Source organism: Furipterus horrens, unplaced genomic scaffold (genome assembly GCF_987537825.1).
Source record: "Furipterus horrens unplaced genomic scaffold, mFurHor1.1.pri manual_scaffold_10, whole genome shotgun sequence".
In the NCBI taxonomy this organism is placed as follows: Eukaryota; Metazoa; Chordata; class Mammalia; order Chiroptera; family Furipteridae; genus Furipterus; species Furipterus horrens.
Window position 1 is genome coordinate 63449055 of NW_028327180.1, and position 27047 is coordinate 63476101.

The window sequence follows — 27047 nt, forward strand, 5'->3', positions numbered from 1 at the left end:
CGGCCAGGAAGCTGGAGTGGGGTTGGGTGGAGGGAAGGGACTGCAACGGAACCTGCCCCGGACACTCCTGCCCTGAGCTGTTCTCTGCAGGCTGGCGCAGCGCCGGGGTCGCCGCAGCCTTGGGCCCCTCCCGAGCCACCTGTGCGCTGACTGGAGGGCCCAGGAGAGCCCGGATCCAAGAACCGATCCACTCCGGGTTTCAGACTTCTGGCCCGGTCCCTGGAGACTAAGGGGGCGACGGGAGGCCTCCCCGCTAACCACCCCAACCCCTCCCCGGCAGAGCCTAGAGCATCGCCGGGAGGGATCCCCGGAGCTGGAGGTAGCCGACGCACGCGGCACGGACCGGCTCGGCCCCGCCTTCCTCCTCTCGCCCCACCCTGCCACCGCCCCGCTCCGTGACTCCAGTCCGGGTTTTGCTGCGCCCGCAGGCCCGCTCCCCGGCTGCGGGGTCCGAGAGGCGGCTGGTCGGTGCGCGGCGTGGCTGGCGCTGCGCTCCGCCCCGGCTGCATTGCTGTGCTCCCGGTGCCCAAGGGGGCCACGCGCCGCGTGCGCCCTATACCCGGCCTCCGGGAGGCAGTTCAGTCCACTGGCATGGGCCCTGAAGGAGCCCCAGGTTGGAGCTCTGGGCTGAGGCGCTGAAAGACATCCTACCGCCCGCGGGGCCCCGCGCCCGGCCCGCCCGCTCGCCCGCGGCCATGGCCGTCCGGCCCGGCCTGTGGCCAGCGCTTCTGGGCATAGTCCTCGCTGCCTGGCTTCAGGGTTCGGGTGAGTCACGTGCACGCTCTGGGGAGGTTTGCGAGGGATCGTGCGCGCGAATGCTCGCTGCTGGGGGTGGGGCTGTCCCTGACCCGCGTTGCCGGATCAGGTAGGAAGCCCCCCGAGGCCAAACTTTGCGAGGAGGGACGCGGGAGCCGCCTCTCTTTGCTGCGCAGCTTCCCCTCGCGCGCTTCCCCGGAATCCTGGATTCTGCCAAGTCCAGGAGCTGCTGTCAGCACGCGAGGCTGGCGAGTGCAGACGCCCCACGCCTCCGGGCGGGGGAAGTTCGCTGGCTGCCCGGCCCCAGAGCAGGGACAGGGGTTTGAATCAACGCCCGGGGGAGTCTGACTTGGAGGGTCGCGGATTAGAGGGTTTTGACTACATCCCAGTCCCCAGGAAATCGAGGAGGGGGGTTAAGATACCTCTTCCCGGTAACATCTGCCTCAAACAGCTACTCAGTTCCCAGCCTGGCACCTGGCCTCTGCCCACGTCCAGAACACAGTGTCCTCTTCTGTCCCCACCACACACGCTCATACACATACGCACTCAGGCGTGAAGGCGCATACGCCAGCCCCCAGCCCTTGCAGCCCGCATAGAGCACTGCGGGGCCCGTCGGAGGCTGTGGCTCCTGGCCCCCTGGTGCATGGGGGCCAGGGTTGTGTAAGGTGGGTCCGCTGCCACTTCCCTTCTCCCTTTTACTACACAGCCCTCCCACCTCCCTTTATGTCCCTTTGGTTGGCCACCCTAACCTGCTTGGTAACTCACCCCACCTCCTGGGGGTGTTTGTGGGGGTGGGGGGGCGAGTCCCCTGCATCCTTTGTCTGCTGTCCCTGAGCTTCCACCCAGGCAGAGCTGTTGGCGCCTCCTGATCTCTGCCCCCACTCATGCACTTAGCAGAGCTGAACTTATTTATGTGTGTGTGTGTGTTGGGGAGGGGGGTCATTTATGTGATCAAGAGGGCATGGGGCTTGCCCTAGCAATTCTTGATTCTTGCTGCCCCAAGAACCTGGGAGGTGCCCTTCCACCTGGCCAGGCCATTTTAATCCCAGGGGTGTCATGAGGGAGTGTTGGGGTTCCTGAGATTCAAAGCCAGACTGATCAGAGATCAATGAGTGATTGCTCAGAGATCAGCCCAATGAGTGAGGCCGATAGCTGTTTCTTTAAAGGGACTCTGCGTAGTGCACCCTGCACCCACCCTGTCTGGCCACCCTCCCATCCTGCCTCCTCAGTCCTCTCTCTGCCCTGTCCCATCCACTCTGTCTCCCTTCTCCATCACCCCACCATCCCCCCAGCTGAACAAACCCTTCTCTGCCTCATGACCTCTCCTTTGAGTCCCGACCGAGCTGGGAGGCTGCATTGCCGCTGGGTGTGTGTTCATATCACACACATGTGCATGTTAGGAGTGTACGTGCCACACACAAGGGGTGCGGGCTGCACCACTGACCATGGTGAGCTGGGGTGTTCATGCTCCTCACTCAGGGTAGGTGCTGCCGGGTACTGAGGTGCCCAGGGAAGCTTTACGGAGCCAGATGTGTGAAAGGGCTATGTGGTCACATCTACACATTGTTCAAGTGAGCACGTGTGAGGACTGTGGGCTGGCACATGTGACCTGGTGAAGACAGGTCCTGGCAGTGTGTGCAGCACTGGTGTGTGTGGCCCATGCACTTGTGTGAGGGTTGTGAGAGGTGCACGGGTGCGCATGTGGACATGAGGGCGTAATGGGTGCTGGCAAGACAGAACCACAACCATGGTGGGCGATACTGCCACATGGAGTCCTCAGGAGGCTCTGGAGTTGGGGAACTGCATCCCTGCTTGGTGGGGCACCTGTTGGTGCCTGGCCTGAGGTAGTCCGGGGAGCTGGCAGGTGGGCCCCTGAGCCGCAGGACTGGCCGGAATCAGAGCCTGCCTCCAGGTACCCACTCACAGGTCTGTGGGAGGGGCTCCTCTTCTCACCTGGCCTAGGCCCCTTACTGTTGTTCCCCACAGACTCCGGGCTCATGTGCCCAGAGCAGCTGGCCCTGCGGTGACCCGGCTTCTCTTGCACCACCCATCAGCTCCTCGACAACATCAGCCAGGGAAAGATGTGAGTGGCTGAGGCAGGGTCAGCCAGCCAGGCGGCAGGGGGCGCCCGGGGCCTGCACAACCTCGGCCTCCTGCTTCCTGGGCTGAGCGTCCACCCTGGGTCACACAAAAGCCAGTCCCTTCAGCACACTCTCCTGGGGGTCCCCTCTCTATGCCTCCACACACAGGGGCCCGCCTGTCTCACAGGATTTTCCCTTTCGTATCCAGTCACCCAGCTGGCACCTGCCTCCCCGGCCCTGTGGGCCATGCACACCTGTACATTTCTCTTTTCTCAGATCTCTGCAGTCCTGGGGAAAGGGCCATGGGGAGCTGGCCCATCCTGACCCCAGTAATTTGTTCTGGTTGCCCTTTCCTCATGACCCACTCCCATCCTCAGGGCTGGTTTTAGACCACTCTGTCCACTGCTCACCCCCAGACTGGAACAGTTGGCTGAGGAGGAAGGTGTCTAATTCTTTAAGACTATGAGGTATCCTGCTCTCACTCTGTCTTGTGGGTGGGTGTCTCCAGAAGAGGGCTGGTCTTCTGACTCCCCTTTGTGTGTGTGGTGAGGGCTTCCTGCAGGATCCCAGGGATGGCATTGATGCAAGTGCCAAACCCCAACCCAGAAGCACTGGCCTGGTTTCCAGGAGCAGCCAACTTTGGCCTCAGCCAGGAGCTAGCCACCATCTCACTGCAAGCTCCCCAGGCCCCCACCATCTTGCATCCCTTCCTCCTACCTTGTGCTGCTCCGGGCCACAGATCTACAGACTCAAGTCATTCAGTCTAGAAGACAGGAACTGCCCTGGGCTCCAGATAGGGGACCTCTTCCCCAGGTGAAGGCGCCAGTGCTGGGCTTAGCTACCACCTCGGATCACATGTGCACACACATGCATGCCTGGGCCTGCTCATTCCAGGCTCCGCATCTCCTGTCGCCCCTCCCTGGCAGGAGCTCTGCCATCCTCCCTCTCCCGATTCCCCGAGCCCGGGGCTGGAAACCTTAGAGTCTCCCTCAGCTCTCCCTTCTCCTTCACGCTTCATTTCTAATTTGTCACCAAGTTCTCCAGCTCAGTCCTTCTTGTGACATTACTCATGTCCCTCTCCTCCTTTGTCACTCCCCACAAGCCCTTTCTCCCTCACCCTTCCCACCTAGGTCATTGCCATGGCCACCCCTGTTCATCCCCCTCCTGAATCCCCTCCACTCAGACTAATGCCCTGGTTCCCAGGCCAGAAGCTGTGCCTTCCCAGTGCCTGCCTCCAACCCCAAGCCTGGGGTCCCCTGGGGAAGCCCCCAAGCCACTACACTTCACTGGGTGAATCTGTTGGGCAGGAGATGGCCTCCCTGGCTCTCTGCCTGCTGGTGGGCCATGCCTCCACTCCACACCCCCAGACAAGTTCCACCTTCCTCACTAGCTCCCTTGTCTTGCGGAACCCTGTACCCCCAGCACTGCCAGCCATGCTCCCCAGCCTACAACTCGACATCTTCAGCTCTGTCTGTACTGGTCTGCTTCTCTCAGCCTCCAGCTTTAATCCAGCCACTCCAGAAGGCCTCCCCAACTCCTCTCAGGGCCCATGCAAGGGCCAAGCCAGTAATGAGCTCTGAGGGGTACTGGCCAGAGGCACTAGCTCCTCAGCCGTGGGGAGGCATGCGGGACCTGGGGCCTGAGGCCCCTTGCTCACTGCAGTGCCTCCCACCAGTGTTTCCATTGTCTGGTACTAGGACCCTGCTCTCAGCCCCCAGTGAGCTTCTTTTTCTCTTTATTTCCTCCACTTGAGTTGGGGCTCTCTGGCTAGGCAGGGAGGACTGCTGCGGCTGGGCAAGGGGGGAGGTTTGCTTTGCCCCCTCAGCAGCCCTTCCCACTCCTGTCCCCGAAAACAGACTGCCCTGCTCCAGGGCTACTGGAAATGGCACCTGTCCAGGGCAGGGATGAGCAAGGTGAGGCCCCACCATGGGGTGGCTGTGTGCCAGCCCTTCACACAGATGGCAAGCCAGCTGTCACAAGTGTCCGTGTTTGTGGGTTCCTCACACGGGTTGTATGTCCGTGTCTCTTGACTAGGAACCTCGCTGCCCCACCCCCCAGGCATAGGTGTACCCAGATGGGTGTCTTTTTTGTGCAAATAATGTAAGTGGGTCCCAGAGCTGCAGAATCAGATCCCTGAAAGGTGGAGCCAAGGATCAGGGAGTCATGGTGTTGCCCATCCTGAACAAACAATCCCTCCTGGTGGCCTCTTCCTCAAGCCCCACCCTCATCCTCAGGGCTGGGGTTGACACCAAGACTTGGGCTGCTCTGTGCAGCGCCTACTTGGGGCTCCTGGTTGAAACAGCCTCAAGAGAACCCAGCTCTGGACCCCAACCATTCTTTCCATCCAGGTGGGTGCTCAGCTTTCTGTGACCAATTCTAGTAGCCCACACCTTTGTTCCTCTTGTCTGCTCCCATGGGAGTGGCATCAGAGGGTCCTCCTGCCTTTTGGGGAGCATCAGCCCCCTCTTCCTATCAGGTGGAGTAGAAAGGGTAGGGTCTTTGGAAGCAGATCAGCCCAGGTTACCCCCAGCCTATTTCACGTTGTTGAATGGGGTCACATCTGCTTCCTGGGGTTAGAGTAGTAAGTTGATGGGCAATATAGAGAGAACACCTTACTTGGAGCAAGCGCCTATGATTTGTTGGTCGCCTTCCTCCATTTTTCTGGCATTTGAAGGGGTACAGTTTAGGACAGTTGGGGTCTTAAGCTGCGCCAGGGCCCCAGCCCAGAGGTAGGAAAGAAGGTCCCTCGTGGGCGAGCTTCACTTTTTACTGCTCCAGCCCTCTGCAGGGGTCCCTGCAGTAGTCATTGCCTCCGCCCCAGTCTGCACCTCTCCACCCCCTGCAGGGACTCAGGCTGATTCAGACACAGAATTCTCCGGTGTGTACAGAGCTTTGTTTGTGGTTCTGTGAAGATGATTATTTGGGCTCAACTTGTCCTGGAACATAGTAGCAAAGGCGGGTGGGAGCCCTGAAAGGAACTCAGTTCCAGTCTTGGCTCTGACATTTGATTCCTTTGTGATCTTGGGTAAATCACTTAACCTCTCTGGGCTGTTTGCCTCTTTGTGAACTAAAAGATTGGACTTGTTGACTGTTGGGGCAGAGGCTGGTACCCAGGGAGGCTGCCTTGGGACTCTGGGTTGGGCTGTGCACTCAGCAACAGGTTCCCCCAGGAGTTGCTCACACCTGTCCAGCACCTGCCAAAGCCACCAATCATCCTGGGAGCAGTCGCCTGCATCCTTGGAGCCAGGTGGCTACTGCCATGGAGCTGAGGGCGGCTGTGTGGCAAAATAAGGAATTGTGAGTCCCTGCACCCATGCCAGGAAGTGGGCTCTGCTTTAGCTGGTAAACACCCCCGGTGGCACCAACAGCCCTTCTTAGATGCCTGCGCCTGAGGCCACTCCCTTCCCAGGAACTGTGTCAGATGCAGCAGGCAGCCTTTTGCCCCAGGAGCCAGACCCCCAGGCACAACGTGGGGGAGGCGGTGAGTTGAGTTGGCAGGTTCTAGGGTCTGAGTTTGGACCAGGTCTGGGACTAGGGGAGGCAAAGGAGGTGCCTCGGGTGCAAACTTTAAGTCGCGTAGGTGCCCCACCCCCTACCCCAGGCCTGGCTGTGGACCCACTCCTCCCTGTATTTCCTCAGTTTTCCTGTCAGTCAAAAGGAGTCATACAAGGACCTGCCTCACGGGGTAGTTGTGCAGATTAGACAGCCTGGTGCATGTCAGTCCTAGTGCACAGTAAGCACTCAATAACTGTTTGCAATTGATGGGGATGGATGTGGCGGAAGGCACTGTTCCATGCTGTCCTTGCAGGGGCGGGCAGTCCTTGGTGCCCCCTTTGTGGGAGAGTGGCAGCGAGGCGTCCAGGTGGGAGGGCAGAGGCCTGAGGGAAGGTCTCCAGGTTGGGACAAGGACAGGCCTGGCATCTTTGTCTGCCCCCTTGATGCCCAGGGCAGGGCATATAGAAGTCACAGTGTCATAGCCCCCAGGCGTAGCTGTTGGCCTGCCCATCCCAGTCCTGCCTGAGAAGGGGCGAGGGTGAGACTATAGAGATCATAAAAAGCCTGAGTGGCAGCTGCTAATCCCCAGAGTAGGTCACAAAGGGGCACATTTTAGGTCCCCTTCAGGTAGGGGAGGGGGCCATGAAGTCCCTGCCTATGAGCAGGGCCATGGTGAGAGCGTGGAGTGCCAGCATCCTGATGGGTGAATCCCCTAGACCAGCCCCTCCCCATGCCTGGATGTCAGAGCTGTGTCCGTCTGGAAGGCTCAGGGTCACCTTGAGCTCCAAGCAAACATGTGGCTGGGATCTGGGGAGGGGTAGTCAGTCTACATGGACTGAGCCTGAAGGACAGCTGCAGGGCTCCTGGGGAGAAGGTCTGGATCCTATCTCCCACCGCTGCTCTACAACACCCGCCCCCCACACACACACCCCGCCCCAGCCAGGGTAGCAGGGGGAATTCTCGCCTTCCCACCCCAGCATGTCCAGTTGGCAGGCTGCAGGGGGCACACCGCGAATTAGACCCTCCCCACTCCTAATTGAGGTGGAGACCAGGTGGAGTCTAGGGGCTGTTGGTTTTTCCCATGTCTGTATCTTTCCAGACCCTCTCTCATCACTATCCCCCCCCCCCCCAAAAAAGGGTGCCAGACGCAGGCAGGTAGGAGCACTGACTTAGCGTCCCGGCGTGACTAGAACCTACCCCCTCCCCAAAACAACCCCGCCTGGTCTTCGGCGTACTTGGCGGGCGGGGTCCGGGGCTGGAGGCCGGCCTCGGGCCTGAAGGGTTGCGGGACACGTGGGCGGCCCTGGGGCGGTGGCGCCTGGGCCAATAGGAGCCGGAGTCGGGGCGGGGACCGGCGCGTCCTGCCCCGCGGCCCCCGCCTTCGTCCCCGGGTGGTGCGGATGAAGAAGGCGCGGTGAACTCGGCGGCGACGGCGCCGAGAAGGGGCGGGGTCCCTCCGCCTGCGGCCGCCCGCCGGATTAGTGGCTCTTTGTTCGGGGCCTGTTAACAAGTTCCTGGCTGAGCGCTCGGCTGCCGCCCGGGGAGCAGGCGTCCAGCCTCTGGGCATGCGGCTGGCGGCCTCCGCCTCCCCGGGTTCCTGTGCCAGAAGCAGCCCCCGCCCTCGCTCCCGCTGCCTTCCCGGCCCGGCGACTGGGCTGGGCGGTGGCCCCCTGGCAGTCTGGGGTGTGTAGAACTTGGAGAGCCTCGGCTGCCTTCGCCGCGGATGGGAGGAGAGCGCCCCAACCCCCTGAGCACCTTCTGGAGGTCAAGGGCTTCAAGTGCACCGCTGTGGTGGTCCCATGTTACAGCTGAGGGAGGGCGCGCGGCGCCCCAACTCCCGGCCATCCCGGGTTCCAGTCCAGGTCTTTGACACCCAAACGCACTCTCCTGATAGGAGGAGAGAAGCCGGGGGCAGTTAGAGCAGGAGCTTTCCCTGGCTGTCACGTTTTTTATTCTTCATTAACTTGGCAGTAACCATAGCTCGAGCTGGTCTCTGCGTCCTCTGACGACAAACGAGGTAGGTGAGATTAGTCCCATTTATCAGATGAGGACACAGAAACTCAGAAGGGACAGAGCTGAGACCTTGTAACTGCTTGGCTGAACCCCTCCCCGACTCCATCCCCTCCCATGTGCTTATTTTCTGTCGGGGGGCTCGTCTGGTGCTCCATGGGCTTGAAAGACCGCAGGAGAGAGTCAGGGTACCCTGATTCTGAGGCTAACCACCTCACCATCCCCAGCCCATCCTCCCTCTGTCCTGCCTCTGGACCCCTGCCCTGGGTGGAGTTGTTGTCCAGCCACAAGTTTGTATTACCAAACGCCCTGCGGGTTGGCTTTCTGACTTGCCCAGGGCCGCAGGTCTTCTGTTCAAAGCCAATTTCTTATAATGAGGGGGATCCTCTCCTATAAGCTCCCCTAAGTGGCTCTTGGCTCTTCCTTCTAGGACCACTCAGGATAGCTTCCCCCTTTTTATTTAAGACAGAGCTCCTGCCTGGCACCTCCAGTCCTCTCAGTAGCCTGGTTCTGAGACCCCCTGCCAGCCCCCCACATCCTTGTTTCCTGCCTCTGGACATCAGTCCCAGGTGTTCACCTGCTGTGACACAACGCCCAACATGGACTCATAGACCAGTACAGGAAACTAAGTGTGTCTGTTGCAAATATTGGAAATCCCAATCCAAATTGGCTTAAGCCAAAAAGAGAGAGAGGGAGAAAGAGCCTTATTGGTGCATGTAACTGAAAAGCCAGGGGTAGCATCTCTGGCTTCAGGCATGGTTGGATCCAGGGAGAACACTGTGACTAGGATCCACCTCATTTCTACTCTTGGGGTGCTGGTATCACTCTCCAACAGCCTGTCCCCTGGAAGGCCCAAGGTGGCTGCCAGGAGTAACCAGAGCTATATCCTTGCAGGCCCTGTCTGGGGATGTGGTGGGGAAGGGATGGAGACCATCCCCACTCAGTCGTTCAGCAGATGTCCAGGTCTTTCCTCATTGGTCCAGTTCAAATGCTTGGCCAAGTGTGAGCCAGTTAGCACAGCTGGGTGCTTATCATTATGTAGTAGAGCTTGGGCCCAAGCCACCAATGCCACTGTCCTGTTACTCAGGGTCTTTGCCACCACTCACAGCTTCCTGTGCACTGAAAAGGGATGGACACATCGCCTCAGATTTAACCAGTATGTCACCAATACGTTTTGTCCAAGTATTCAGTAACGATGTTGACTTGCACCAGGGACCTGAGTCTGCATCCACCTTGGCTGTGCTAGAAACAATGGTCAGCATTCAACAGGTTTGCATTCCCTTAAATGTGCTGTCACCTGGCTCCTATCTCTCCATTTGCTGACCCTGAGATATTTTATCAGGTGCCTGGCTGAAATCCAGTCTGGCCCAGATCTGCCAACCGTAACCCTGTAATGAGGGAAGCTGGTGTAATGTTCCAGTCTGGGGAGTCCTCACATCCCTTGCTCATCTGCAGCTGGCCAAGAAGGCCTACGAGACTCGTGCCTGAGGTTTGCAACAGGCTCACCAAGCTATGGCTATTCCAGTTGTTGGGTTTGATATCTGTTCAGCTTTCATTCCCGGTCCCACCAGAATGCAGCCTTCGTGGATATTTGGTGGACCCCTTCATCTCAGCAGCAGCGTCCAAGAGAGACAAGGAAGTCATTCCCCCTGTCCCAGTACCTTTTCTGCTTCAGAGCCCCCTTTTTAAGCCCCTTTTTCCTTCTCTTAACAATCCAATTTCTCACCATTACTTGCCCTTTTTTGCTTAGATTTATGAGAATTGGTTTCTGTTGCTTGTACTCAGTAAGTCTAACTGATGCCTTCACTTTATCCAACTTTCTTTTCTGGAAACTAGACCACAACTCATGCATCTCCTACTCCATGACCGCTCCCCCCCCGCCGCCCCACTTTCTCAGAGGTCAGCAGTGGGCTCTGCAGGCTCCTTGCCAGGACCTCGTGACTCACCAGGACTAGCAGACCTAGCCTCACTCAGGACAACCACTCAGCCCACCCAGACCTCGCCTTCCAGTCTTGAATGCCTTCTTACTAGAACTGTCCTCACTCTCCATGCAGTGTCCTCGGATGCAAAGTGGTGCAGTGCGGAGGCTGGTTTCCCAGTGCTCCCCCACCCCCATCAACAGGCCCACCCTTTTCTGGTCCTCCTCCTCGAAGCACCCCCTGCCCAACTCCCACATAGCTTTAGCATTCCCCACAAACCTCAGCCTGCCTGGCTCAGTTCTCTGCTCTGTTCCTCTCACTGGCGACTGTGTGGTATGAGGCCATCTTTCCATGCTGGGCAGGTCTGGCCAGACTCTGAGCCTACCTAGATGTCTGGCAGCTGCCCTGACACTTTTCTAGACTCCTTTTTCCTCCAGATCCTTTGGGATCACAGAGCTAGAGGTCCCTCTTTAAGACACACCTGGTCCTCTCAAGACCCCTTTACTTTCAGAGCCCTGGCTCCATTGGGGGCTTGTCTTTGGTGTGAATCACCTGTAGCCCACCTGCCATAGGCCAAGACGCCCTTCTGAGGGTGGCCAGTGTTTCCTCCCAGCAGAGACATGCTACTGAATTTAACAGTGGCTCTCCAGGAGGGCTGGGGACCGATTTGCCAATTTCCTTGGTGTAAATACTCCTACCACAGCCTATTTTAAGCTACCAATGTAATGTCATCTGGCTTGCAAAGTTCCAGAAATTTAATTGATGGGCCCAGGAGCCAGGCTGAGCTGTTTCCAGCACATTGCTGTTCCCTGGTCACAGGAAGAGAGTGACAAAGGCTCCTTAGGCCTCTACCTCCCATCCACCTCCGCAGGCTTGGAGGGGCTGCTCTGTCCAGGCACCAGGCTTTTTGGTGGGCTGAGGGGTGGGATACCAGAGGGTTGTGGTTGAGAATCAGAGCTATGGAGCTGACAGGGCAGGTCAGAATCCTAAAAGTGGGTGACCTCAGGCAGGTGACTTCTGCTCTCAGTGCCTTGGTGTTCTTATCCAGAAAGTGTGGGAAATGAAAGGGTGAAATGAGTTATCTATGTGGAACCCCTAGCCCAATACCAGGCACTTAGTGACTGCTCCAGAAACGGGAGCTGCCACCCATGCTGCAGGGATAGCAGCAGCTGTGCTCCCTTTTGGCCTCCCCCATGACCCACCCCTGAAGAGTATATGTGTATGTTGTGGGGTGGGCACAGGGTCCTGGGTTGACAGCCCTGGCAGAGCATCAAGGGCACGGCCTAAAGGTCTAAAACCTTGGGAAGTGCTCATTTTGGGGTGACGAACTTTCAAGAGAGGGCTTGAGAAGGAAGCTTGACAGGATAAAGGATGACTCACCCAGAGTGACATGTCCATGTGTGACCCCTGGCAGCCTGGAAGCCAGGTGGCTCCCCAGGACATGCAGGGGTCATGGCAACATTGATGAGCCCAGACAGGCCAGGCAAGGACAACCCACCTGCTGGCCTGCAGGCTGGCCTATGGCTTCAGGGCTGGTCCCTGGCCAACCTCAGTGTCCTCTGATCCTGAGTTGTGGGGACCCCAAGACCAGAGGAGGGGGGAGGGACTCCACCAGGGGCCTTGGTATGTGGTGGGATTGGGCCAGACAGTGAAGAGATGGGAAGAGCACACAGGCATTCCCTGGTGACAGCGTGCGCACAGGGGAGTGGGAGGTGCAGCCCAGCTGGAGCAGATAGTGCCTGTGGGGATCAGCAAGCCACAGAGCTGGCTTTATTGTTGAGCTGGGCAGTGACAGGCAGTGAGCGGTGCTTAAGAGAGATTAATCTGGCAGTGCACGGAGGATAGATGGGAGCAGGGAGAGGCTGGAGGCAAGGAGACCAGCCAGGAGGCTGCGGCACCATCCAGGCAAGGAATGCCGAGGGCTGCATTCCCAGCGAGCAGGTAGGTGGCAGGGACAGAGTAAGAGAGACAGAGTAGGAGAGACGGATGTGGGAGACACTAGAGAGAAGCCTCTGGGTATTGCATATGGAGGGTGAGGGGTGGGGGAGAGACAGACATGATTCAGGCTTTTGAGCCAGGGGAATTGATGTCAGACATGGAAAATGAACAGGGAGCCACCATGGGGAAGAAGCCGAAAGAGTGAGAGGGCTCCACAGGGTGGGAGCTCCACCAGGAACTCCCCCTGCCAGGCCCTGCCCCAAGCATGGCCATCGGACAGAGCACTTTGGTCATAAGCAACAGAAGCTGGCTGCAGCCAGGGTAAGTCAAGAGAACGTAACAGGATGGTGAGAACTCGCAGATACAGTGGGTGACGAAGGGACAGCTGTGAAGTTCTGTCCTAGGTGAGATCCTCAAAAGGTCCAGGTGGCAAGGGCTGTCCTGTTTAATTCAGGGCACTGAAGACAGGAGGGAAATGGATTGGCTTTGTCCTGTGCAGCCCTAGAAAGCAGGGCTGGGCCAGCGGGTGAGACACAGGAGGCTGAGAAAGACCTTCCTGAACAGCAGTGGGCGGTGGGAGCCAGGGAGGAGTTACAGCTTTGAGAAAGAGGGGGAAGCAGCTGCGAGGAAGCTGTGGGGAAAGGCTACTCAGAGGAGGCCTGAGGGCACCTGCGCCAGTCCCGGAGGTCACCTGCGCCAGTCCCTGGGGGTTACCTGTCCCAGTCCCTGGAGGTCACCTGCGCCAGTCCCTGGGGGTCACCTGTGCCAGTCCCTGGAGGTTACCTGCGCCATTCAGAGGCAGGATGAGCTGCTTGAGGGCCAGTGTCAGAAGCCCAAAGCCAACATTAAAGAGCTAGGGAAGAGGTGGGTGGGCAGGAATTTGTAGAGCTGGGATGGAAGGCCATCAGAGCCAGAAAAGGCTGGGGTCCTCGAAGGCTTCAGAGGGGGAGCAGCAGGAGCAGGACAAGCAGGCTGAGTGCTTACTGTGTGCAGAGCTCCCTGCATGCAGACACGCAGGGGGAGGGACTTGCTCTCATCACACTGAGGCCACCACAGAGCTTGGTCCCAGCCCCAGCCCCTTTAAGCATCTGTCTGTGCAAGGGGGTGGGGTGAGGGCCCAGGGCCCCATGAGCTTTTGAAGGGAGTGGAGAAGATAGGCTAGGGACAGGGCTAGGTGAAGAAGTAGGCTTGATGGAACCCTGACTGTGCACTGGACTTGCCTTAGGCACTACGGAGACACAGTGAGCAAGGTGGGCACTGTCCCCACCCTCAAGAAACTCACATTCTAGTGGGAGGAGGTGACCATAAACAATCAACACAGTCAGAGAATGAGGACTGCTCTTCAGGAGCTGGAAGGCCAGCAACAAGGACCACATAATCATGTGGCCACAAATGAGCTGGATGTGGGTGTGGTGAACAGCAAGTCAGGTAAGTCTGCCTGGATGGTCAGGCCTCTCTGAGGCGGTGACATGTGAGCAGAGACCTGAGTGACTGGAAGGAGCCTGCTGTGGGTGCAGCTGCCTGGAGGTGGGAACGAACTTGGTTACTGTAGGGTCTGTTTCATGTGGGCACAGGTAAGTGTGGAGTTCGGTGAAGAGATAGCATAGTGACTTACCTGTGGTTGCTTAAACTGGACACCCCCTCAGCTTCCAGAAAGGTACGAAGTTGCTGAGGCAGGTCTGGTAAGGCTGGTGGGGGTGAGGAAGGTGACTTAGAGGTGGAGGTGCTGCATGAGAGAGCTGGGTCTGGGGACACTGGATTCAGCCCTAGACTAGGGGGTCAGGAGGCCCAGATCCCAGAGCTGCTCTGTGTTCAGAGTGTGAGCCCTGGACCAGACATGCTCTCTGCCTCATTTGTGAAACTGGGAGAATGATCCAGAATGACTGGGTCTGGGCTATTGTGGAGCTGATTCTGAGGCAGGCGCAGGGGTGAGGGCAGGGACAGGGAGGGTGTGGGAGAAGGCAGGACAGGCCACTTAAGCACCGTCTGGCAGTCCCAGTGCTTCTGTCCCCACCACCTGCCAGTGTCGACTTCCAGCCTGTGAATGAGCTAAAGTCCAATGAAGTGGAACCTCGCCCTCCTCTCAAGCACTTTGATAAATATATATGTGTGTGTGTATATATACGTGTTTCAGGTGAAATTTGTATAACATAAAATTAACCATCTTAAAGCTTACAATTTGGTGGCATTTAGTACATTCACAATGTTGTGCAACCATCACTTCTATCTAGTTCCAAAACATTTTCATCAACCCTGAAGGAGACCCCATTAGCAGTCACTCCCCATTCCCCCCTCTCTCCAGCTCCTGGCGAACACCAACCTGTTTCCTGTTGGTGTAGATTTGCCCATTCTGGGTATTTCATGTAAATGGAATCATACAAAGGAGGCCTTTTGTGTCTGGCTTCTTTCACTTAGCGTAGTGTTTCCATGGCTCGCCCCACAGTGGAGCATGTATCAGTACTGCTTTTTTTTTATGGCTGAATAATATTCCATTGTATGGAGAGACTATACCTGGCTTATCCATCATCATTCACTTGGGTCATTTCCACTTTCTGGCGATCTTGAATAATGTTGCTTTGGGTGTTGGTGTGCAGGTATTTGTTTAAACACCTCTTTTCAGTTCCCTTCAGCTTATAGCTAGGAGTGGAATTGCTGGGTCATGTGGTAATTCTAGGTTTAATTATTTTTTTTGAGGAACTGCCAAACTTTTCCTCAGTAACTGCACCCTTTTATTTTCCTACCAGCATGAGGTTCCAGTTTCTCCACAGGCTTATTTCTCATATATTAAATTCTTTAAGGAGCCTTTTTTAAATTGTTTTATTTTATTTTATTTTTTTTTGAGAGAGAGATTTATTGTTTCACTTACTCATGCATTCATCAGTTGCTTCTTGTATGTGCCCTGACTGGGGATCGAACCTGCAACCTTGGCATATCGAGGCAATACTCTAACCAACTGAGCTACCCAGGCAGGGCTTGATGTATTAAATTCTTATGAAAATTATTTTTCTCCTCTCTTGGTGCTCGTGCTTCTCGGGGGCTTGAGTCTGGGTGGAGCCTGTCACCAGGCCATCCAGCCCCACATGGTGTGGGTCTCGTGATTCAGGATTGGCATCAAAGGGCAGATGGGGGGACCGGGACCTCGAGGGTCATGAGACCACACTAACTCTCCCTGGCCCTCTGACTTCAAACAGTGGATCCGGCTGGCTGTCAGAGGAAGGGCTGGGCCTTGCCTGCCCTGTTGGGACCCCTGCTCCCTCCACCCCTTCCCTCTTCCTCCAGACGCCCCTGCCTGGAGCTGCCCTGCTGCCTCCCTGCTCCACTTCATGTGTGAGCCTTGTCACCAGGATAAACGAAGCCACAAACAATGTGGCAGGCCGGGTGCTAATTTGTCAGACACAGTGCACGTCTGTGATTCTGAATACATTAACATTTTCACATGAAATCATTTCAATTTTTAGTGATTAAGAAGTATTTGTTTTAGAGCATCAGGGTGATTTACTGCAGGCCTGGGGGCAGGGGGGCGGGGGAGCCCCAAGTGTGATGTCATTCATGGGCACCAGTGCCAGCAGAGCGCATGCCAGTCACTACCCTGTGCCTGCTGTGGGCCTCCTGGGCAGAAGGCTGGAGGTGGCAAGGATTGGACAAGTCACAGGACCCAGGGTGGGGGGTACAGTATGGGATCTGAGGGTCCTAGAGGGCACTGGGACCCGGATGCCTCAGCTTCAGCCTTCTCCTCTCTTGCCATTCCATTTAGTCTCGCTGCAAGTCACCTCCTCAGAGAGGCTTCCCTGGCCCACTGACCTCAGGTAGCAGCCTGACACCCTGTGTTAGCTTCTTTGTGATGCTTACCATCAGGAATGACCTTCTTTATTGACTGACTTCTTTATTTTCTACTTCCCCACCCCCAAACCCCCAGTTAGAACATGAGCTTCTAGTGGAACTGTAGCCTGCTCACTGTTGTATCCCCCATGCCTAGAACAATGACTGGCACTACAAGTTCAGTATTTGTTGGCTGGACAGATGGATGAATAAATGATGGATGGATGGATGGGTAGGTGGGTGGGTGGATAGGTAAGTGGGTAGATGGGTGGGTGGATGGATGGGTGGGTGACTGGGAGGGAGGGTGGATGATTGTTCAGGGGGCACAGAAGACCCTCACCATACCATGTGTCCTATCATCCTTGAGTCAAGCTTCGTCTGGGACTTGAGGAACCCCAGCCCTGCCCAAGCAAGCAACCTCTGATGTGCTAGCCTTCCAGGCACCTGGGAAGTACACGTTCATTAGCACGAAAACCAGTACTCAGCAGCCTGAACTCCCTCACTCTTCCTCATCACCCCCACTCTTTAGGGCCTGCCTGTGCTCCCCTCTTCTCTGAGGGGCTGGGAGCCACTGCAGGCTTCCCTAGGACTTTGTACAAACCAACTCCTCCAGGTCCCAGCCATTGCCAGCCTTCTTGGCCAGGAGCCCTTTTCTCCCCTCCTAGGGGCTCCCAAGCAGGTGGCCCTCTCCAGAGCAGCTCACAGGACAGCTAAGGACTGGGCCTAAAGGACAAACCTGCAGTGTGGCGTGTTCCTGCATGGGCACCGGTGTGCCAAGGTATGCTCAGGGCTTTGCTGAGCGAGCATTGGGCTCCTGCAGGCCTCTCCATCAGGGCCACACAGGAGGCCCTTCCTCACCGTACTGCACTCCCCAACTTCTGTGGCCCTGCACCCTACTCCTGGATCAGACCCCTCCTACCACCTACCCCAGTGAAAGGAAAATTACTAGAAGCGTTTATCGTTCAGTAGAAGCAACATCAGAAAACAATTATTGTTTTAATTACTTGCTGTCGCAGGTTGAAAAGTATGACAAGCCCTTTTGTGTTAACAGACTGCCAGCCTGGTCCAGGGTGCACGTCACAGGACTGCAGTGGGCACCCCCAGTCAGCTGGTGGGGAAGTCCCCAGGGCCCTGCTCCCTGTCTCCGGGGCCAGGTCTCCAAGGCCAGGGTTGGGGCACCCCTTTTGTCCATCCCTCTTTTACCGACACAGGGACACATATGTGTCTTCTCAGGCCAGGAGTGCCCCAGACGGCTCATGCACAGGAGTGTCCTGGAGGCCCCACCCCTGCAGGGTGAGCCTTGGAATGGCCCTTCTGCTCCTTAGGAACCTAGTCAGTGTTGGGGTTGGGGCCGGCACATGGGCCTGTCTTCCTCAATAGGCCCTCCCTCCACAACCCTGTTCTGCGGTGCACCCCCCCAACCCTGTCCCCGGCCACTCAGTGCCCTGGCCCTGGCCCGGACTCCTGCCCCAAGTTGGTCCTCCTCAAATGCCTGGCAACCTTGAACCTGTCTTCTCTTCCCTCTCCCGATTTACCTCCTAGAGCCCGACCACTGGCTACTGCCTTTGGGCAGAGTCCTCATCTGTCTTCCTGCCCCACCACTGTGCTTGCATCTTTTGAAAGCCTGCCAGGGATGCTCCTGCTCAAGAACCTGCCCTGTTTTGTCCTAAGCATGCACTTGCGGCCTCATCGAAGCCTTACAACAAGGCTTTGAGCAGTGCTGACAGCATTGTGCCCCCACTTCTCAGATGCAGACACCGAGGGGCAGAGGAGGCATGTGTCTGGCTGGTGGTCTGACCTCAGGGTTGACCTGAAGACAGAATGGGGTAACAGTCATGAGGTGCTTGGCGTAGTGTCAAGACTAGAGTTCATGCCCATTGCATTTCAGCTCTAGTAATAATTCTCACAGTTGATTTGCTGTTCAGCCTTGAGCAAATCACTTAACTTCTCTAGTTGCACCGCACTTTCTTCATCTGTAAAATGGGACAGTGCTCACCTATCCCATAGGATAAGGGGATCCAATGAGCCAGTGTCATAGTGTATGGCTGAGCACAGGGTGTGTGGTAAGAATTTAAGACCTGTTAGCTGCTGTCCTTGCTCTTGCCATGGTAATGGTGGCTGGAAGTTGAGGTTGAGGAGGTAAGTTGAGTCTGCATCATGCTAGGTCCTTAATGCCACACCAAAGAGCTTTGAGCCATTCCAGAGATAGTGGGAAGCTGCTGAAGATGGTAAATCAGGAAGACCACGTGATCAGATCTAGGTTTTAGAAAGAGCTTGGTGGCTGATCAGTGGGTGAAGACCAGAGTCAGGACCAGAGTGATCCAGATGAGGGCTGGCATGGCAGGGGCTGTACAGCCATGGTGAAGGTGGGCAGGCAGGGCTCAGGGCCACCCCTCAGGCAGACAAGGAGCAAGAGGATGTCAGGATCTGCATGAGGCTGGCCTCCCCCTAGATACATCCTCTCTTCCTTACCTAGTGCCAAGCATGAGGCTGGCATACATGACAGCCACTATTGCCTCCAGGATGTGGGTAATTGGCTAAGGCCTAGGGCCTAGCAGGAACATCGGGGGCTGAGGCCAAGTCAAAGAGGGGAGGAACTTGCCTGAAGAGGACCTATAGGCCATTCCTCGGCACTGGGGTGCAGCTTCTCTGAGCGGCCTCAGGAGCCTGGCTTGTCTCCTGGACAAGCTTGGGTGCAGTAGGCTGGGGCGCTTGGGTTGGCTAGGATGCCTTCGCTCATTAATTCTTCATCACCCACTCATTTGTTTACTCGTCAATTTGTGTCTTCAAATAATGTGTGTTGAGGACCATCTCAGAGTCAGACCCGCGGTGCCTGGGAGTACGGGGGAGCTGCGCATGCCCTCTCAGAGCTGACGTTCTACCAAGAGGAGGTGGGCAATGAGCCAGGGGATAAATGAAGAAATGAAATCACTGCACGCTGTTGGGAGTGCAGGAGGGAACAAAGAAGAAGCTGAGCCGGGTCCCCCTCCTCTCCTCCTCTCAGTCCCTGTCCTGTCCACCTGTGAGAAGTGGCTCATGCTCCCGGCCCTGCTGAGGTGCATGGTTGGCAGGAGTGGCCCAGCCTGCCCCATCTATCTCTCTGTCTCCCCTGGGTTACTGCCCCATTCTGGCCATCACTCAGAGCTGTAACATATTCCCCAGGGGCCCGGGAAGGGCCATTTATTTAAAGACATTCTGTGGAGCCTTATCCTCGGAGGACTCTGAGAGGGGAAAAAATGCCAGGAGAGGACAAAAAAGAACAAAAAGGATCTGATTTCAGAACTCCTGAGCAGCAGGACAAATGCAGAAGGGAACAGGGCCCTGCTTGCTCGGGGATGGATCTGTCCAGAGGTGTGAGTGCCTTCCGCTCTCTGTCTCACCCTCTGCCCATGTCCCTGCAGGAGCCTGGGCCCCCCACCGTGCCCCCCAGGGTGCTGGGAGGTGGTGCCCCTGATTATATTATAGTTCAGTTGGCCAGTGTTCCCCCTACCCAATCCCTCCCAGTTCTCTGTGGAGCCACAAGTACACTGTGAGGTTCCTATGGGGGCCAGCCTCAGTGTGCACCATTCCCTGTGGCTGGGCCAGAGGGGCTGGCAGGCTAGGCCCACCCTGTGCCAGGTGGCTGGGGGAGAAGCAAGTGCCAGTATGCCTGCCCTAAGCAATGAAGGGCTCTGAGCCTTGCTGTGTGCTCCTGTGTCTCTCTAGGCTGGGAATCATCACCCATTTGGGATTCTGGAATCAACTGCTTCCCTTGGAAGGGTTTGGAAATTCCAGGCCCCTGCCTTGCACCATGGGCAACCCCTGTACTCTGCAGGCAGTGTGGCCAAGGAGAGAGATGGTCTCAGGGTGGTCTGTTGGGGTGACAAGTGCTCTCATGCATTCCATGAGCCTGGGCATGGGGCCTCTTGCCTGGGGCTGGCTTGTACACCTGGGGGTGGAGGTTGGCATTGTTGTGATAGAGAACGCATGCCCACTGGTGAAGGCGCCCTCACTGCAGCCTTGGAAAGCAGGAATGGTGGCCCCTCGGGACTTGGGGCCACACGCCAGTCCTCTCTTCTCTGGCTGCCTGGGCTGGCTTGTGCTCAGTGTGTGATTCTCACAAGAATGCTCCCACAGGGGACAGCTGGGCAATTAACTTGGGCCCCTGCGCACAGCTGAGAGAGGTCCTCATCCAGAATTCTCTAGCCACCCAGTCCAACTTTCAGGGAAATCCCTGATCCTCTCACAATAGTTCCAGTTGCTCCAGAGCCTCCAAACCCATGTGCTGGCATTTCCCTGCCTGGCTCCATCCCCTTCCCGCCTGTCAAGCATGAAATTACCAGGCTGCTCAAAGGCAGCATGAGTCCCCCTCCACATGCAGGTGTGTGTGTGGGTGGGGGTTGCGGGTGCTGGGGACACACTGCCTGAGCTTGGGTATTGAGGTACAGCATCCGTATCAGTGGATACTTTGGTAAAGGGTGTGTGCATGTGTGTCTGTCCTCCAACAGTGTTTATCTAAAGTGTTTTGGGGTGTGTGCCCCATGTGTAAGTGTGTTGTAAGAATGGATTCATCTGGAACTCAATGCAACTGTTTTATCGTTGATAAGGAACTGACAAAGGAGGGAAGCAAAAGGTCTGAATGAATAAATAGTCTTCAGGATGGAGAAGTATAAGATGTGAGCTCAGCCAAGAATTGAAGTTGATCTTTTTTTCAACATTTAAATAAAAGATCTGGAAGAGAATGTGTACAGTGAATTAACCAAGTTTGCAGTGAAATCTAAACTCTCCTGGGTGGTAGTAAAATGCCAACCCTCTGAGGGATAGGCTTTAGGAAAATCTTACCTTGAAAGGCAGTAGACTGGGCAGAGAATGGCCCATGAGTTTTAGTTTGAGGGAAATGATGTGCATGGTGTCTGGGGAAGGGTATTTGGAGCTTCTTTCCTAAAGAGCGACCCAGATGGGCAATAGAAGGCTGCACATGGCTGGGGAGAGAGTTTGAAACAGCCATAAATGTCCCCTTCTCCTGACACAAGTGAGAGGTACCTGCATCCAACAATCTGGTGAGCTTGTGGTCATGACTCTTTAGGGGAGCACCAGACTGAGATTTGGGGGAGCCTGGGTTTTAATACAGACTGACACGATGTGGGTGATTCCTTTCCTTGACCCCTGGTTTGTGTACCTGTGAAATGGAGATAAAGATCCCTGGGGTCCTGCTTCCCAGCGTGTGAGAGAGATCTCACGCAGATGACAGTGTGCAGGTAACTATAAAGTCCTCACAACTGTGAGTAGTTGTTATCAGGAAAGCTGTGACGAGAAGGGACCTGTCGGATAAAATCACTAGCCCATCTGGGACAACTTCAGTGTACAGCGAGAGACTAAGAAAGAATGTGGTTGAAACCTATAAAATCAGAAAGGGCACAGAGGAGATGTGGGCTCCTTCATGAAATCCCAGCCTGACTGAATGAATACCTCCGCACTCCTGGCCCCCACCAAAGCTCAGGAGAGGTAAGTTTAAAATCAGTAATAGGAAATCCCACAGCACTCAGCAGGGAATAGAATTTGAAAATAATTTCCCTTGAGGTGGTACAGGTTGGAACTATAAATTGCTTCCAGAAAGGTTTAGATAAATTCATGGATAGCAGTTCTTGGGCAAAATTAGACTTTCAGGAGGCCTCTGCCCTGTGAAGATGATATCATGGAGAAAGTCCTCAGCAGAGCCAAATGCCCAGGCCACACCAGCAACCTGTGACCCTCTCATCTGTATGTGATGTGTCCAAGAGTCTGTGTTTGGGACCAGCTTGTCCCTATCTGATGAGGATGGCTTACCTCTCACCACTCCCTTTACTTCCTGCCCTGTCCCTCACCCCATTGCTGCTCCCACATCCATTAAACTCCATTCCACAGAGCTCCCTAGTCCTACTCGCAGATCCCTACTCTCACAGTGATGACTTGTACTCCAGCTCACCTGTCAGCACAGAGCAGCCACCCCTCTTTCTGTGTACTGTCTCCCAGCACAGGCACATTGCCTGGTGGTGCCTATGGGCCAGTGAGGACTGGAAGCTCCTGCCAGGCCCTCCAGTTAATGCTGTTGGCATGTCACATCTTCCTCTGGCTGCCTGCCCAGAGCTTTTGTCTCTGATTGGCTGCCTTGCCCAAGGACCCCAGCAGAAGCTGGCTGAATCACGGCTGACATTCAAGCCCCTCAGAGATCCACAACCCTGGAGATCCTGGGCACTTGAGAATGGACTCATATTCACACTGGAGACAGGGTCACCACCAGGTAACAGGACTGCTTCAGTCTGTGCCAGGTTATCAGTTTTGTGCATAAGGTCCTGGGGGACTGGAATTAGCAGGGGAGGCAAGGTTATGGAGTCTGCTTCCCCAGCGTGGTTGCGGAGATGCCTTGAGCCCTTTCCAAGTCTCCGCGAATGGGCTGTGCGGCTTGCTGTGAGTTCTGTTTCAGCACCACGGATAGCGACCTTGGCCACGGCGCGATTTCAGCACCACGGACAGCTCCACTCGGTGACGCGACCAGCGTCTGGGGCCTCTCTGCCACCTCCAGAGAATTCATTTATCTATTGAGCCCTTGCCTACTCTGTGCCAGTCACTGTTGTAGACGCTGAGAGCCTCCATTCTCGGGACGTGGACTCCCATCCCCACAGGCTTCTACTAACATCCCCAGAGCCGCAAAGCCGCCTGGCAGGCCCGTGGAGGGTGAACAGATTATGCTTTTTTGCATACTTGCTTCTGCTGCTCAGCTCATGCAAAGGAACTGGAGAGTTAGGGAGCAGGGATTGGTGAGGCCAATTCAGGTGGCATTTTAGGATTCTAGTGTGATCCAGTCACGCCCCTGCTGAAGAGCTTGCATGGTGCCCAAGTGCCTATGGAAATAAATAGTGCCTGCCATGCAATCCCTTTGGTGGTAGAATGTTCCTGCTCTGTCTTGGCAGTTCCAGTTTCTTACCTTTCTTCTCAGTTTCTCACACTCCAGCCAAACTGGATTCTCAGTTAAGAATATTTTGGTTGCAATATGACAGAAAACTCAACTTAAACAGATTTAAACAGTAAGTGGATGTTATTGACTCTTGTAATTGGAAAGCCCAGAGGTATGGCTGACTTCAGGCAAGGCTTAACCCACTGGATCCAACACTCTTGCTCCAGATTGCTCTCTCCATGTCTCTGCTCTGCCTTCTCTGGTGTTGGCCTCATCCTTGGCCTCTTCATGGCAGCCCCTGGCAACTCCATACCTGGCCTATCTTGGAAGTGAAATGACTAGAGCATCCCAGTCCCCACACCCTCACCCCCCACCATTCAGGGGAGCAAATGTCCTCATTTGACTGGTTCTCATGCCTCTCCTAACCAATCACATGGCCAGGACAAGAAATACAATTGATCCAAACCAATCAGGGTCCACTTCTGGAGCTGCAAGGGGGGCGGAGGAGCATCATGTCCTTCCAACCACACAACTAAGTATGGAACAACAGGGGATCCCCAAAGAAATGGAGCTGCTGTTTGGGGAAATGGGAGAGCTGCAGGCTGTGGGGGAGCCAACAGGTGTCCAGTCATGAGCGTGCTCTTTCTTTTTCTTCTGTGATTTTTCACTTGCTGGTCCCCTGTCATCCCACCTACTGATAACCCTGTGCCACCTTCAAAGCCCTTCTCAAATGCTGCTGACTTCCCAACACCACCCCATCACTCCCTCCCTCCGGGGAGTCAAGTCTGCTGCTCTGATCCCTGCCTGCGCTTGGCTCACTTCTCTCTCCTGTCTTCTCACCAGTCCCTGATTGCAAGCAGTAAGGGGAGGAAGGGACATGCCTCCCAGGGCACCTGTGCTGGAGCTGGGTGACAGATGGGTGCTGTCATATTGGCTCAGTAGGGTGGAATAACCACATTGCTGAGCCACAGGGAAGCCATGAGGGCTGGCTGGCTGGGCAGACTTGGGGCTGTCCCTGGTGCCCAGGCCCTCATGGCCTTGGCTATCCCCTGCTGTCACCCCCAGTGAAAGTGCAGACTTCCCACAGTGCCAGTCTAAATGTGACAGGATGACAGAGGATGTGCATAGAGGAGGTGGCCTGGCCTGAGCATGGAGGCACTTGGGGGAGGGTTTCTGGGGGTCCCCAAGCAGACACTAAGGTGCAGGGTCCCTCCTTCTCCTCAATGTGTTAACCTTCAGGCCTGTCTAGCAGTGGCCAGGGGTGGGGGTGTTGGTGGGAGAGGAAGGACTTGTAAGGACCAGATAGTCTAAAGGACAGGAGACTGGAGCTGAGTGCCAGAGGGAAGAGGGAAGAAGCTCAGAGCGCTGGGAGTGGTAGATGTGGTAGGATGTAGTGGCAGGCTGAGTGGGGAGTCTGGGGAGGGGCCAGAACCATTTTCATTCCCAGCAGCCAGCCTGACAGTTTCCCTCCCCACCATCACACATCAGCACTTTCCCTCCGGGCTCTTGTTTCAACAAGTGAGGCTCTGCACCAGGGTGACCACATCTCCTGATCTCTTTCTCTGCTTGACAGGGACCCTCACCCAGTCCGACAGCCCTGTCCTGGAGTGGAGCTCAGGGTGGCCAAGGGCTCATGTGAGGGACAAGTGGGGGCTCTCTGTCCCTTGTGAGCCCTGCAAGCAGGACAAGAGGGAGACTTCTTCCCAACCTGAGGACCACCTTCTAAATCACTCACCCAGGGATTTAGTGTGTCCAGGCCAACTTCAGAGAAGGCTCATTCTGCAGTGGGCCTAAACAGGACCAGGTGGCAGGAGACCCGCCCAGGTGACCCCACACTGATGACCTTACAGAGGTGGGGGGTGGGGCAGGAAGGACATCCTGCTTCCCGCACTGTCCTGCGCAGCTGTGGCAGGAGGGCTGCTGCCCCTAATTCCTTTGCTCTGGGTGTCTGAGCTTTGGTTTCCTCCAGACAGAGGACATCTCTGTCCGTCTGGGCTGCTGTAACAAGTACTACAGACTTGGTGGCTTGTAAACAGACATCATTTCTCCCAGTTCTGGAGGCCGGAAAGTCCAATACCAAGGCGCCAGCAGATTGGGTGTCTGGTGAGGGCCTGCTTTCTGGCTCACAGACGACCGTCTTTCCTCTGTGTCCTTGGGGTGGGGGTGAGGGGCTAGGGAGCTCTCTGGGACTTGTGAGAAAGGCACTGATCCCATCTGTGAGGGCTGCACCCTCATAGCCTAATCACCTCCCAGAGGCCCTACCGTCTAACACCATTGCCTTGGGGGTTAGGATTTCAACATGGGAATGGGGGTGGGGCACAAACATTCAGCCTGTAGCAGAAACAGCAGAGGGGGATGATGACAAGGCATTGAATGGATGCAGTGGGACTACACATGCACTGAAAGCCATGCCTGGCAGTGGTGTGTAAGGAACCATTCTTGTCTCTTCTGCTGAACTCACAAGGCCGTGGGGTCAGGACAGCATGGTAATGACCTCAGAGCTAAAGTTGCAGGGGGCACCAAATATCTGCTCCATTGTATTTCCTTCAAGCCCCAGAGCTGCTCTGTGATGTAGGTGATTGTGGGTGCTATTTGCGGACAGGGGTGCACCAGAGTCTGAGGCACCCGTGTGGGCACTCTGCTCACCAGAGGGGGACTGAACTCAGACTCCAGCCTTCAGCTCCTAGTCAGGGCTGCTGAGCCTTACCCTGGGCTGAGTGGCAGCTGGAGCCTTAGAACACAGAGTCTGGAGCCAGGCTGTTTGCTCTGCCATGTCTAGGAGTGTGACCTTGGGCAAGTTACTGCCACTCTCTGAGCCTCAGTTTGTCACCTGAAAAATGAGAATAATGATGGTACCTTACTCATGAAGTTGAGAGAATTAAGATGTTATGTACAAGTATATATAGTGCATAAAACAAAGATAGAATTTCTAATCAAGTTAAACACATGCTTACCATATGCCCTTGCAATCCCACTCCTAAGAGAAATGAAGATGTGTCCACTCGAGTCTGGTAAATGGAAGTTCGCAGCAGCATTGTAATTAGCAGAACCTACGCACAGTACTGGTGGATGGATAAACAAGCTGTGGTACTGCGGAACGCTGCTCAGCAATTATGAGGGGCCCAACTCCTAACTCAAGGAGCAACATCGATGACCCTCACACACATGGTGCGAAGTGAAGGAAGCCAGACACAAAAGGCTGCATGCTCTCTAATTTCCTTCCTGTGACATTCTAGGAAAGGCAAAGCTGCAGCCACAGAAAGATGAGTGGTTGCTGGAGTTGGGAGAAAGGCTTGATGGCAAGGGGCTTGAGGGGATGTTTCTGGGAGGACAAAACCATTCTATATCTTGGCTGTGGTGGTGATAGCATTTGTTGAAGCTCATCAAACTATAGATTTAAAAGGGGTGAGTTTCATTTTATTTCGGAAAAAAAAAAAAGACAATCCTGATTTTTAAAAGGCAGAACTGCCCTGGCCCCATGGCTCAGTTGGTTGGAGCATCATTCCATGCACCAAAATATTGCCAATTCGATTCCCAGCCAGGTCATATGCCCAGGTTGCGTGTTGGATCCCCAGTTAGGGTGTATACAGGAGGCAACCAATAGGTATTTATCTTTCATCTCTCTCTCTCTCTCTCTTTCTCTCAAGTCAATGGAAACATTTCTGCAGGTGAGGGTAAAAAAATAGGCAGAAAGCCCTGGCTGCTGTGGCTCAGTGGATTGAGCGTTGGCCTGCGAGCCAAGTGTCGCTGGTTCGATTCCCAGTCAGGGCACATGACTAGGTTGCATGTCAGGTCCCCAGTTGGGGGCGCAAGTGAGAGGCAACCACACAGTGATGTTTCTCTCCCTCTTTCTCCTTTCCCCTCTCTCTAAAAATAAATAAAATAATTAATTATTAATTAATTAAAAAAAAACAAAACAAAAAATAGGCAGAGTTAGACATAGTAAACTCCATGCATTAGCTGTTATTATTATTGCTATTATTGTCACTGTTATGAGAAGGGTCTTTGAGTTGGTCACTCATATCCCTGGCACCCGCCCTCCACGCAGTTTGCCAGAAGAGGGCGTGAAGGGTCTTCTCGCTCTCATGGCTCCCACGGGTGTGGGCACACGGGAAG

General features: G+C 55.5%; 1 protein-coding gene across 2 annotated transcripts in view; it reads left to right on the forward strand.

Annotated features, from left to right (window-relative positions):
• The first annotated feature begins 467 nt into the window (after positions 1–467).
• Positions 468–27047, forward strand: part of UNC5A (unc-5 netrin receptor A) — a 56217-nt gene continuing 29637 nt past the window's right edge. For both annotated transcript variants that reach the window (XM_090287937.1, XM_090287938.1), the window contains exon 1: positions 468–765. In XM_090287937.1, the coding sequence (XP_090144063.1) occupies positions 696–765 (70 nt within the window). In that variant the 5' untranslated portion in view covers positions 468–695. The remainder of the gene's footprint in view (positions 766–27047) is intronic.